General features: G+C 43.5%; 1 protein-coding gene across 1 annotated transcript; it reads right to left on the bottom strand.

Moving 5' to 3' along the window:
• Positions 1 to 654: 654 nt before the first annotated feature.
• On the bottom strand, positions 655 to 12,169 carry LOC134378904 (uncharacterized). The gene is made up of 7 exons (XM_063098210.1): positions 12,144 to 12,169; positions 5,396 to 5,551; positions 4,313 to 4,387; positions 3,921 to 3,997; positions 3,252 to 3,413; positions 2,279 to 2,386; positions 655 to 779 (listed from the first exon to the last, which is right to left on the bottom strand). The coding sequence occupies exons 1-7, from the start codon at positions 12,167 to 12,169 to the stop codon at positions 673 to 675; spliced, it is 711 nt and encodes a 236-aa protein (XP_062954280.1). The 3' UTR covers positions 655 to 672.
• Positions 12,170 to 13,235: the final 1,066 nt, after the last annotated feature.

Genomic DNA, 13,235 nt, shown 5'->3' on the forward strand with positions numbered 1-13,235 from the left:
AAGGTGGTCCAGGACTACACTTTAAGAAACAGTGTAAAGAGACCATGAAGGAGATTGGATATCTTCCAGTCTGATTGTGATTTGGGACTTTCCATAGTTCAAGATTCCCTTTATGTTGTTACAGACTGTGGGCTTTAGAAGTTTTATCCACTATGACTTTTTCTACTAATGAATCACTTAAAAAAAAATAGTGAATTCTGCCTTCTATCACCTTGACTTTACTCTCTGGGAAAGTCCAGCCTCTACCCACCTTCTTGCATCCCATCCAGATTAACTGACATTCGTCATTGATTAAATCAGCGTTTAGACAAAGAGCAATAGTCATATAATCCCCACCCTTTTATGAAACTGGGGGACAACATGAGTATTGTGGAAAGAGCCTGGGCTTTGGAGTTAGGCCGACTCTTGGTTCTGTTTCTTCATAGCTGTATATCCATTGGCAAATTACAGACCTTCTCTAAGCTTTGGTTTCTTCATCTGAAAGATGGGAATAATCATGACCACCTCATAGAACTGTTGTGGGTATTAAAGGGATGAACGTACAAATGTTCTACTGCTAGCACGTACGCTGTAACTCCTGAGTGTGTGAATCGCCCTTTAGTTCCGCAGGAATTCTTCAGAGGGTGGAAAAGAACTCTCAAAGTTCTCCAGAAACCATATACACAGACACCTTTATTTCATTTCATTGGTCTTTTTCACTCTGAATTTTGTATGCAGGGCTGTATTATCCATTAGACATTGTAGGCAGAATGCCCAGGGCCTATGAGAATATTTGAAAGCTGAAAAAGAAAAAGTTTTGGCTCCAAAATATGAAACGCAAAAACTACAAAATAGAAATTAATAAACATTTAGACAAATGTCTAGGAAACAACATGTCAACCCCATTAATTGTTACACTTAAAAACAATCTGTCCATTAGGTTTTTCTCACTTTGCTAAGATTTCTAAATATGCATCGTGATTGACAAGAACTCACAGGCAATTCTAAATTAAATGAGTTACTCATAGTCAAATAATTTAAAAATGAGTTATAAAAAAAGAAAAAAGTTTTCAATATTTTAAAAGCAAAAATTCTACTTAATTTAGGACTATGGTTTGGGGCAAAGCCTCCAAATGTCCAAAAGCCAAAGGCCTACAAAGGTTGAAAATAGCTTCATTTCTCTGCTTCAAAGATTAGTAAGACTGCCTTCTGAGTTCATCCATTTCATGCTTGATCTGCATGGCGAATTTTATGTGTTTCTCTGATTATTCTTTGAATATGTTGCTCTGTATTCTAACTGGTAGAATTAGATTTGCTTTGTCTCCTTCCAAAAATCAGTTTGGGGCCAAATTATAAGCTCCATTAAGGCAGAAGCCATGACTGTCTCCTTACTGCTATAGCCCAGGCACATGGCAAAGTTTCAGCATACAGATTACAACCCAGTGAACGAATGAACAAGATAAAAGCAAGAAGCAAAGTATTCAATTTGAGTTAACCTTTAACTGAAAGGTGGTTCTGATCTTATCATCCATCTATCATCTCACACTGTTCAAACCCTGCCCGTCCAGCTCATTACAGTCTGGTGTGTAGGTGTCAGATTTTATACAGTAATTTCCCCTCAGATGGGCCTTTGAGAATGTCAGCACCTGTTTTCTGTAATTGTAACTATCTATACACAATAATAGAGCAACCGAAGCAAAGCATGTTTAATGTAAGGTTGGGCTTGTCTGGTGGACTAACTTTCGTGCATTTTGCCCAGTTTAGACGAGATTAGATACCTCTTCTGTAGCCACCTAAACAGGAGAACTAGGCTTTTTCTAGTGAAGAGTGAGCGGGCTTCTTTGCAGGTGCTCTGATTTATCGAGAACGCCTTATCCCGTGTTCTAGCTGTGAATTCCTATTCATTCTTTAAAACCCATATCAAAGTTCATCTCCTCTGTGAAGCCTTTGTCTGCAACCCAGCAATTTCTCTCGTCTATGGCCCCCAAATGTGGTACACTTGGTGATCTCAAGGGAGCCCATGGGCTCATTAAAAATGTAATGGCCTACAAAGAACGATTACATTGTGTAATGTCAAATATACTGATTATCCCAATTTGAGCATCACATATTGCACACAGGTATTAAAATCCAATTCCATACCCCATAGATATGTACAATTGATTATGTTTCAATAAAAATCAATAAATAAAATATGTAATGGCCTGCCATTATAATGTGTATGATGGTCTAGGCTGGGGCAAGTACTGCTTTGAGGTGGCACTCGAAAAACTCAAGTAATATTGAAATTTAGCAGGACCTGTTGATGTCATCTTGAAGGACCATTTTCTACCTTCCAAAATGGGACACAGCGAAACGTTGGTAGGAAATGATTCGAAGATCTTAGCCAGGTCTTCCAGCCCCATTCCTGAAAGGTAATATAAGAACCAGAAATAGATTAACTACAATGTTTGTACCTTCTTAGACACTGAGTCATTACAAAATACACACACACACACACACACACACACACACACACACACACACACACACACACACACACACACACACCAATAGCTGTTGGCTAAGGAACCAAGGGCTTCCCTTATTGGAATCTGAGGCATTGTGAAATGTAGTTGCCCAGAGCAACGCTCAGATACCAGCCAAATAACTGCTATATATTAGTGGTATGATTTGTCTACCAACAAGTAAAAAAATAGATTTAGAGGAAATGAAACCTCCCAAAGAAGATAAAGTCTGACTTCTCACTTTCTTTTATTCCTTGCCTACACACACACACACATACAACAGACATACATCCAAGCCTTGAAAGATACTTCTAGGGCAGAGTATACCTCTGGTTTCTCCATCAAAAACTCAATAAAGTACAATTATGTTCCAGAATTGTGCATTTGTACATAAAGTTCACCTTAATTTAAGGGAATTTTTCTCCTCAATATATGTCTTTTTGAACTATGCAGAGAACTAAACTTCCATCTAACATCTCTCCCCCGAAGAATCAAGATACATTATAAGTCTTACACAAAATTGGAAGTCCTTGAGCACTTGAAGGGCAGGACTTTATGAGCTCACTTTGAATATGAGAAGTATCTTTTCCCAGACGAGTCACCCACACCTGCAGAATGAGCAAACTGTGACATCTCCTTAAAACTGAACAAAGGTCCTTTTTATTTGGTCAATGCTAAAGCCTTCAAACTCAGTTGCAATTTGTTACAAAGCTCATAGATAATGCATATTTCTAAGAGTGCATTGGGAGGAGTTTGCTATCTTACCAGAGAAGCCAGAGTCTTCCCATCCCATTCCCCTCTCCTCTAACAGGTAGGACTTTTCCATCTGAGGAGGGAAAAGGGCACTTCCATCTAAGAAGGGAAAAGATCTTCCATCCTTAAACCAGGCCCGATGAACCAAGGGCTGGAATTGTGTATGAGCAGGACCTTGTGTAAATCACAAAAGGAAAGGGAAACAGGGCCAGTCAGTTAAAAAAAATTGGAGAATAAGAATTGTGGTGTGTGCATATTGGGGTGGGGATGCAGATAAGGATGGGAGTCGATGAGGTAGAAACAAGCACTTTCACTGACACGCCTCTACCTAGTTTAATGAGGAGACGTCAAAAAACGAGTATGTGAAGATTAGAGGTTTCCTCCTACTTGAAGAGCCCAGAGATGGCACTTTAGGGTCCAGGCTAATATATGGCAGTCAGTGATAATATCTTACTACCACCCCTGCCTATCTTTAGATAAAGAGGCAAAAACAAGTGATTGGACAAGAAGCCTGGCTTGGCTCGACCAGATAACCACACGTGAGTGCAGGAGAAGCTACGGGACTGACAACCAACCCTGCGCTCAAGCTGGATGGCCTATGGCAAACTTGACTTAAGTGGGACTGCTCTTTGGGAACACTGAGGACTCTCTCCAAGAGGCTAAGAACCTACAAAACCTTACCTGCTTTTGCATAGCCAATGATCCCACCAGAAGCAATCAGTGCTGCACAGCTAAAGCCAAACCAATGTAAAGGCACTCTGAAAAGGCAAGAGCAAGAAATCAGTGCCAATCATGGTTTAAAAGCAAACCACATAGTCATAGGATGGGATAAAAAATCATCATTCCAGACATATCCTATCACCCTACAAATGAAAACAAAGCCTACAGAGGCTGGATGACTAGTCAGTGGCAGGGCTGGAACGCAAACCCAAGTCCCCAGCGGCCTGTCCAGTGTTCCTCCCACACCCCATGCTGCCCGAGGCAGTTTGCTCTCAAAGCTCTTTTCAGCTGGGGAAGGAACTCTGGATTTGAGAAGCTCCTGGCTACTCTGTTCCCATTTACTGTGCACTTACAGTGAGCTGGTGTCCTTCTGCGTTGCTCTCTTCCCACTGTCCAGACAGGAGACTTCCCCAGGCCTGCACCTGCAGCTAGATCAAAGGTGGTTAAAAGCACAGCTCTCGAACAGTCAGAAAGAAGTGGGTCCGAGTTCCAGCTCTAGCCCTTAGTAGCTAAGAAGTAACCGGCAAGCTACCCACCCTCTCTAAACCCCGGTTTCCTTCATTGCACCATGATAACCATGGTACCAATTTCCTGGGGCTGTTGTTAGCATTCAAGCGTGGTAATATGTGAAAGTGCTTGGCCCGTGGTAAATACTGAACAGATACCAACCATTTTTGTAACGCCCTCAATTCTAGTAACAAAGGCCCACGGGAAACTGAGCAAGATTCAACGACCAGCTCAGGAAAGGCGACGTATTAACCCTTTCACCAGTTACCCAAGTTATTACTACATCGGAAAGTGAATACTCCCGTGCCTTTAAATCAACTATTTTAGTGTCTCTTTAGGGGGGAATAGAGGTGCTGCTTTTCACCCCTGCTCCAAGAATGAAATTATTAAAATACTCAACATTTGTAAACCGTTAGAACCTTCTGCATCCAAATCACAGTTAGACTGGGAAAGGGGGAGGGGAGGACAAAGTACTACAGGGACACCCTAGTCATAGTTGCACGTGACACCGCACCATTGGAAAAGTAACTGTTTTCTTTTAAAACGTATGTTGTATCAGGGAGTCCAACAAGATTGAAAGTAACGCACGCCCCTTTTGCTCTGTTTAAAGAATTAAGTTTCCATAAAAACTGGGGGTGGGCGAGGGCCTTGGAGTAGTGCCCAGGGGCGTGAATTCAAAGCGGCACTTACCTTGTTTTTCAAGACACGGAGCAATAAAACCTCCAGGACACAAATCAGCACCGCGCTCCGCAGCTAAGCACCCGCCTCCGGAGCTCAGGGTTCCCGCAGGATTCAAACCCACTCCACGGAACGCGGACAACGAACGGCGACAAAAGCACTGGCGACGCGGCCCCACGCCCCGCCCAGATCGGGGGCGCAAAGCAGGAGGCAGAGAAGCCTCTAAGTAACTCCGAAAAGGCAAAACTGACCTAAAATACGATGACGACACTTCCCAGGTACCCGAGCCGCTCTCCCGAAAGTCTGCACAGACGGACAAGCGGGTGCGACCCCCCAGGCCGGGTTCAAGGTCTCGCAGGAAATGGCGGCACGCGCGCGGCGTCCCGGGGGCGGGGCACGGGGCGGGGCTTGGGGCGAAAAATCCCCGCCTCCGCCGTCACCAGTCGGGGCGCAGACGGGGCGACCAGGGCCGGTCCCACCGGCAACGCAGAGTTTGAGTTCGGCCTGGCAGGAGGGCTCGTGAGCCGGGCCAGGCCGGAGTGGAGGCCACCAGTGCTGATGGAAGTGCCAGCACAAGTGACTCGTAAGAACGGTCCAGTGTGGACCAAAGATCGCTCCAAAAACTACTTTACTAAAAAAGGTACAACCGAGTGGTACAGACACATATTTTTTTTAAAAAGAATAAAGGTTTTTAAATAAACTTTAAAATTTAAGCATTTTGGTGCCGGCCCCGTGGCTCACTCGGGAGAGTGCGGCGCTGGGAGTGCAGCGGCGGAGCGCCGAGGCCGCGGGTTCGGATCCCATATAGGGATGGCCGCTGCGCTCACTGGCTGAGCGTGGTGCCGGCGACACCAAGCCAAGGGTTACGATCCCCTTACCTGTCACAAAAACAAAAACAAACAACAACAAAAAATAAATAAATAAAATTTAAGCATTTTGGGGCCGGCCCCGTGGCTCACTTGGGAGAGTGCAGCGCTGATAGCGCCGAGGCCGCGGGTTCGGATCCCATATAGGGATGGCCGCTGCACTCACTGGCTGAGCCTGGTGCAGACCACACCGTGCCGAGGGTAGCGTTCCCCTTACCGGTCAAAAAATATATATATATTTAAGCAAATTATATGCAAATATATTTTATTGAGCCAGGTTTTGTACACTCAGCGATTGATAGTTGGCCAATGGCGTTAACAGCTTTAATATTGTCAAAAGGAAATATTAAATATTTAAAAACTAAACATTTTATTCCTATACATGTTTTCTCTTTTCCAAACATATAAGGGAAAGATTTATGAAAAGCTTGTTGACTATTGATGGTTAACCGAAGATGTTTTTTTAAATTGACAAGTTAGTTCAAAAATTACAAGTTAAAAATAATTGCAATGAAAAATCTCAAGCATTTGCCACAAGTGCCTCATTATTTATAGGTATACGGTGAATGTCTAACAGATTACAACTAATATTTTTAAAAATGTGATAATGGAATTGAGTTCAAGGTCAATATCCCATACTTACTGATGGCACTTCACAGAATAAGTAAGGAAGCCTGGGTTTACATCCTTTTCCCATAACCTCCTTCATCACTCTACGAGTTATATTAGAACTATTCATTCTACTGTAATTACATAGAACTGATTCAAAACAGCATGAAAGCTTTTGCCTGGAATAGGGTGTTTTTGTGGCAAAAGGTTAATTTTTTTATGTTCATTCCATTAGAACTCAAAGACGGCTGTTTTGCTCAAACGTTGAAACACATGAATTGGGACTGTCAAATTCAAATTCCACTAAAGTTAAAGCCTAGTTAAAAAGAATCATGCTTGCAGCTCAAAACCATTACACTTAACTGGTGGCATGCAGAATTGTCAGAACTTTATACTGATTTATAGGATTTCCACTGCCAGCAAATATTGGGGAAAATAGGAGAACCCAAAGAACTCAGAAGAAATTTCATCTTTTCATGAAGAAAAGAAATTAGGGATAGAAATATTACAAAAATTACCTTAATGAGGTTGTGGAGCTATTTCAATGAACCACACTGTTGGGAGAAGGAAGAAATCCTGGCCACGAGGAGGCCTGTACCTGTCTCTTTCTTCTGTTGCTATGTTGTCTTTAATGAGATACATTAGCTCTAAAATGTCCCCTTCTTACAGCCACGCCTCAGCCAGAAGCCATTCTTCATCCCAAGAGAGTATGAAGTGGACAGAAGAATAAGAGGAGAGTACAGGAAAGATAAAAGACCAAATAAAGAAGAGAGAACTAGGAAAGGGAAACTGGTGAAGGAAATGGAGAAGAAAGCAAGGGGAGAAATATTAAAAGGCAACGAATGTGCGGGAGAAGAAAGAAAGTAGAACTGGCGGAGGTCAAAACAGCCTTTTGCATGCATAATGTTCTGATTGCTTATGATTCCTCCTTTTATTAGATAAAACACAGTAAATACAAAAGAACACAACTTCCCATTCACCACAGGTATTCATAATATTTTAGGGGCAAATATTCTTTTTATAAATTATTTTTACTATTAGCCAGTTCCTGCTTTATGTAGAACATAAGCATATTGCTTTGGCAGCCCTTCTGGCTGGTGATGAACAGATCTGCTCTGGCAAACTTGGAAAGTGTGCTCTCTGCACCAACAGTGCTCCCATGGAGACATCTACAGCAGACAGGAGAAAGCAACGCTCTTGTTTGTCCACTTGCCACAGGGGAAAACAATTGAAGCTACTACGCTAACTATGGGCACACTCAGAATACTCTGCTTTTCCTGGAAAAAGAAAATTCGAATATGATACAGAAGAAAGCTTGCAGTTTGGGGGGTGGTTGTGTGTAAGAGGTGGGGTGGGGAGGCATCCTGAAGCAATTTATGAATGCATTAATAATTTTTGCTTTATGTGAATAATAGCATTTTTCTGTTTTATTTTGGGTTGGGGTTTTTGTCTGTGATTTCTAAAACTTTGTAGTTTCTCTCAAGTACAGTTTGCAGGATTTGTGGAATTTTCGGAACAGATGATTGGGGAAAATACACTGGCACTCTTCCTCTAGGTAAGAGGGTTAAAAAATTTCAGAGTCAATCAAAAGCACAAAATGAATGTATTCTTTCCTAGGCTTCAGACTTCCACCTCAATTCAGTGCAATCTTTCAATAGAAAATAAAATTTTAAAAGCCACCTTTAGGAGCTTTTGTTCCATAAATGATTAATTAATAATTGTAGTCTAGAAGGCTGGCATAGATGATTGAAGTTCTTTTCCTATTGTGATGATTTATCAGTTTATTATTTCAAGTGGGTATTTATCAGATAAAACTATCAATGAACATTATGTGAAAAGTTCACTTTTAGTATTATGGTTTCACAATGAAGCTGGATTAAATCCTTAGCAGCCTATTTTCTATATCTCTTCCTTTTTTCCTTTTTGGCAGCCTAGGCAAATAATCCCTAGATACGTGTAGGTGATAACTAACAGATATCAAACATATAAAACTTAAACAAGACCAAAGAATTGAAAATTCCCATTTGTTTTCAATTGTTTTTAATCCATACTTAGGGGTAGAACTATCTTTTCTTCTCTGGATCTTTTAATATTTGCAGCAAAACATTCTGCATTTACTCTGTCACCTGTGATATTGGAAATGAAATGCTGTGTCTGATCAGAAGCATCAAGCATGAAGCCAGGCAGAAGACACATAAGTATCTCACGGTCCATTACCCACAGTGAATGAGCTAGTGGCATCTAAAAGGGACACGGAGAGTTCTGACACATAACATCATCTCTCACTCTCCCAACCATGCACACACACCAACGCGCACGAAGAAATAGCCTTCTCCATCCGGCGGCCACTAATTAACTGAGCATTAAGCGCTTCAAAGAGTGCTAAACATGGGTGGGATTGAAAATTTCTCTCCCTTTGAACTGACCTAGGACAATTTCCTATAGTTCCATTAGTGTAAATAACAAAAACACCTCACACAGAAACAAACAAGAAAAGTAGGTATTAATATTTACATTAAAATTTTATGGTAACTAAAGCCATCTTATGTTTCATGTACTTTAAAAATATATTTTATTAATTTCTATCCTAAAAGGGTATATAGAGTATAATAGTTAATATTTTGCAGTTCAAATGTTTTTGGATAAAAAAAATATAGATTAGGACAAAATTGTGTTTTTATTTTAATCGTTCTATATACCAGGTGTGAGTGAACTATCTGTCGGCTGAATCCAGCTTCCTACCTATTTTTGGATGGTCCATTTACATTTTTAAATGGTGAGGAAGAAATCAAAAGAAGAGTAACATTACATAGCATGTAAAAATTACATGGAATTCAAAGTCCAGCATCAATTAATAAAGTTCAGTTGGAACACAATCCTGCTCACTGGCTTATGCTTTTGTTTGTGTTTAGGTCTGTCTGCTGACAGGCTATCTTGGCAGAATTGAGTAGTTATGGCTGAGATCATATGTATACTACAAATCCTAAAATATTTACTTTCTGGCCCTTTTCAAAAAAAAAATCACTAACTTCTTTCAATTGAAGTAGAAATAGTCAAATTAAGTCTCAGAGTTTTGTCTCAAGCTTTTTCCAGGCATGCTGTCTTCCAAGACTTAATTCTTAACTCAAAAATTTATGAAAATGTAACCCCTCCCTGGTTCTTTCTCCACCTGCAATCTCTGCCAAAATAATCATTTTTATTATAGAGTATTCTAAGCCCAGAGCACAAATCGTTTACCCAATAATAAAAGTGAAATGTGCTTTCAAAGTTAAAAAAAAAATGTAGAAAACAATACAAATGAGGAATACAGGATTTTAGTTACACAACCCACACTAGGTTTTTAATGGGCTAGATTTCACACCAAGATACATTCTTGGTATTTATGGAGCCCAGTGTCAGGCCCTGGATTCTGGGCACAAAACAGTGACACAGTTGCTATCTCCCAGGACCAGTAGGCTGTGGGCTGGGAAAGCGTTGAGACCAACAGATCTACATCACAGCGATGTGTGTCTGGTGTAAAGAAAATGGGGTATGAAGTCAAAGTATGTGGGTGGAACCCTGATTATGTCCACAATGGATATTTTATACAATTTGAAAAGAATTGCTGAATGTATCTGCATACTTTCATCTAATGTAGATATAAAGTTATTCCAAAAATGGAATCTTCCTCAATTCTAGTTATGTTTGCATTGAACATGAGCACTCATCCCTGTCATTCGATGATTTTGAAAATAGGATTTAAATTTGTGAGTAGTATTTCTTAGTGTATCTTATACATAAGTTACATGTTGCCATCATCTTAATGGACCAAACGCCTCTGGTTCATCTCTGGACATGGTGTTCATTTCCTACCACCTTCAGGTAGCTTCCTCATCTAGAATAATCTGATGGCCTCCTGGATCACTTTACCCTTTCCTCTCTTAGAATGGCAGCCACCCGACAGCACGTCTTCTCTTCTTCCTTATGCTGGGATCATCTCCCAATCCAGGGTGCAGCTGTATCAGCTCTTTGTCCAGCTCTCAGCACCATGCTTGCCATACGGTAGATACTTGGAGAGAGAGCAGAGGAGACAGAGCACAAGACTCTAGTAACAGGCACGTTACAATGACATCTTGAAAGTGACATCTTCTCACTTTTGATTTTCTATTGGTTAGAAGTGAGTCACTAAGTCCAGTCCCCACTCCCGGGCAGGGGATTCCATGAGGATATGTGCAGCAGATGGTGGGGGCCACTGGGAGCCACTGAGGAATCTCCCACCACACAGACAGAGATGTGGCACTTGAGTACAAACCGAAATACACATGAAGCCAGTGTAAGGTTTTGTGGAGGAAAGCAGTATGTGAATGCATGAAATTCCAACCCTTGAATGGTGCAGACAGGGAAAACAGGCCTAGAGCAAAAGCAACATTTTCAAGATTATATGACAGGACGCAGGCCTGTCGTTAGTCATATTCCATGCTAACTTCCACACCGTCATGGATGTTATCTCTAGTCTTGTTCATTAGCTACATGTTACACTGGCAATAGGTTTTACAGATGTTTTCTCACACATGCTTGATGACATCCCTAGGAAGGAGATGCTAGAATGATCACCACTGTGCAGAAGGGGAGACTGGGGAGGTCCTGAGAGTCAAGTGGCTTATCCAGGGTCACATAAGTGATAAGAAGCAGGAGCCAGGGCTGAACCTACATGAATCTCCTCCGAGCTGTGACCTTGGCTGCACCCAGGCCTTGCACAGGGGTGCAGTCAGGCAGTGTTGGTGGAAATGTGGGCAATAGAGAGAGTTCATGGGGAAGGAGGGTCAGCAGTCAGGTACCCAGAGGGGCAACAGCGGTCTTGTACACAGAGGAGGGGTTCAGGAATTGAGGTACCAGGAAGTGACCTCACTTGCTTGACGACAGACCCCAACAGAACTCGGAACTCGGTAACCTGGCACCCACATTCTATACACAGCCCCTTCCCCAGCTCACTTGGCCACAGGCAGAGTGAGATGTTGTGCTGTATCCCGAGGTCCCGGGGCAGTAGCCCCAGGAAGCCCTGTGCTGAGAGGTTTGTCCGCTGCTTCCGGCGCTGGTTCAGCCCTCGCCCTGGGCTCCTGTGGCCTTTTGGCAGGAGGTCCCCAAAGGTAAAGTCAGGTGTCCCAGGGGAGGGTGGGCCAGGACAGGCCAGCACTGTGAGCCTCCCTGGGTGACCACACACCCTCCTCCTGACTGTGTGGGGAATGGGGACATGGGACACCCTCCCTGGGCAGGGGCAGAGGGTGGGGTTTTATAAACCTGCTGGTTACTGGTGTGTTCACACCTCAGGTCATGGCTGGAGGGTGAAAGAGGACTGTGGGGGTGGCAACCACCACCCTGTACATGAACCCTGGGCCCTCAGGCTGTCTTCTAATGTCCTCCCTGGGGTTAAGACTAGCCTCCAGCCCCTTCCATCCTGGGGGTTCACGGTGCTGTCACTGTGTATCTCTCCCCTGTCATGTCCTAGAGTGGAGACAACTCTTCGCTGAGCCCAGATGCCACCCACATGGTGTGGCCTTTCCCAACAGACATGGTGCAGAAGCGGGTGGCACTCCTGCTGCCCGCTGCCCTGGATGGCAACCATTCCTACGTCCACACTTTTCTTTCAAACTATAGGAGCTTTGCCGCTCCCCAGCAGGTGCTGGATCTGCTTTTCCTCAGGTGAGCACTCTGCCCCTCAATCGCACAGTGCCACTCGGCTGCCTCCCAGCTGTGAGTCTTGGGACTGTCACCACACCCCTTTGAGCCTCAGTTTCCACCTGTGTTCAGTGGGTGGTAACAGGAACAGGCTCCAGTGGGTCCCCCATGGAAAGTGCTGCTCCTGAGTCCAGCCCTGTGGAAAGGTCTGCTGGAGGGGCCACGGTCGTCCTCATTCAGGATTCCTGCCCCCCCATGATGAAGTCTCTGTCACATGAGACTGACCTCGTTGACTTGGGCTTCACTGTTTTCACATTTTTACAGGAAATTTGAGTTTCTATTTGCAGGCTTCTGGGTGTATTCAAAGCACAGAGACCAGGGGCCGGCAGAGGGCTTCAGATGCAGCCAGATATCTTGGAAGGCATTGGTTGGGGTTCATTGCTTCAACAAACATATGTGAAGCAACACTATGTGCAGTCACTTTCTGGGCACTGGCCATATTCTAATGAACCAAGGAGAATACATTCCCTGTCCTCCTGGGCTTCCATTCTAGTCAGAGGTCAGACAGTCACAGTAGACATGAGAAGCAGGTAGTGCCACCATATGGTGGATGTGACACCCTCCTGGCCTCCTCTAGGTATGGAAAAATCCTTTTGGATTGTCACGGGGATGATGGACCCCTGGAGCAGCTAAAATGGTGAGTGGGGTTTGGGTGCAGATGGAGGGGCTCCCATCTCCACAGAACTGCATGTGGTCTGTGGGGGCCTGTGTATGGGGGGGTGGCAGAACTCTGGCTGCCACACATCTTATGATTCCTGCTACAGGGCTGAGGGCTCAGGGCTTTCCCTGCAGGAAAAAGAGTCAAGATGAGCTGGAGATGGGGCCACAGGCACTGTGGGGTATGCAAGAGGCTGGAGAGCAGAGGGAGCCCAGAGAGAATCCATTCCCACCCCCTCCCATC

The sequence above is a fragment of the Cynocephalus volans genome, chromosome 5 (assembly GCF_027409185.1).
Source record: "Cynocephalus volans isolate mCynVol1 chromosome 5, mCynVol1.pri, whole genome shotgun sequence".
Classification (NCBI taxonomy): Eukaryota; Metazoa; Chordata; class Mammalia; order Dermoptera; family Cynocephalidae; genus Cynocephalus; species Cynocephalus volans.

Coding starts and splice junctions, on each gene's coding strand:
- LOC134378904 (XM_063098210.1), bottom strand. CDS start 12,169: ATGTCTGTTGGGAAAGGCCACACCAT. Junction 5,552..12,143: donor GTTGGGAAAGGCCACACCAT/GTGGGTGGCATC, acceptor TTTCGCCCCAAG/CCCCGCCCCGTGCCCCGCCC. Junction 3,414..3,920: donor CATTGGCTATGCAAAAGCAG/GTAAGGTTTTGT, acceptor GATTTACACAAG/GTCCTGCTCATACACAATTC.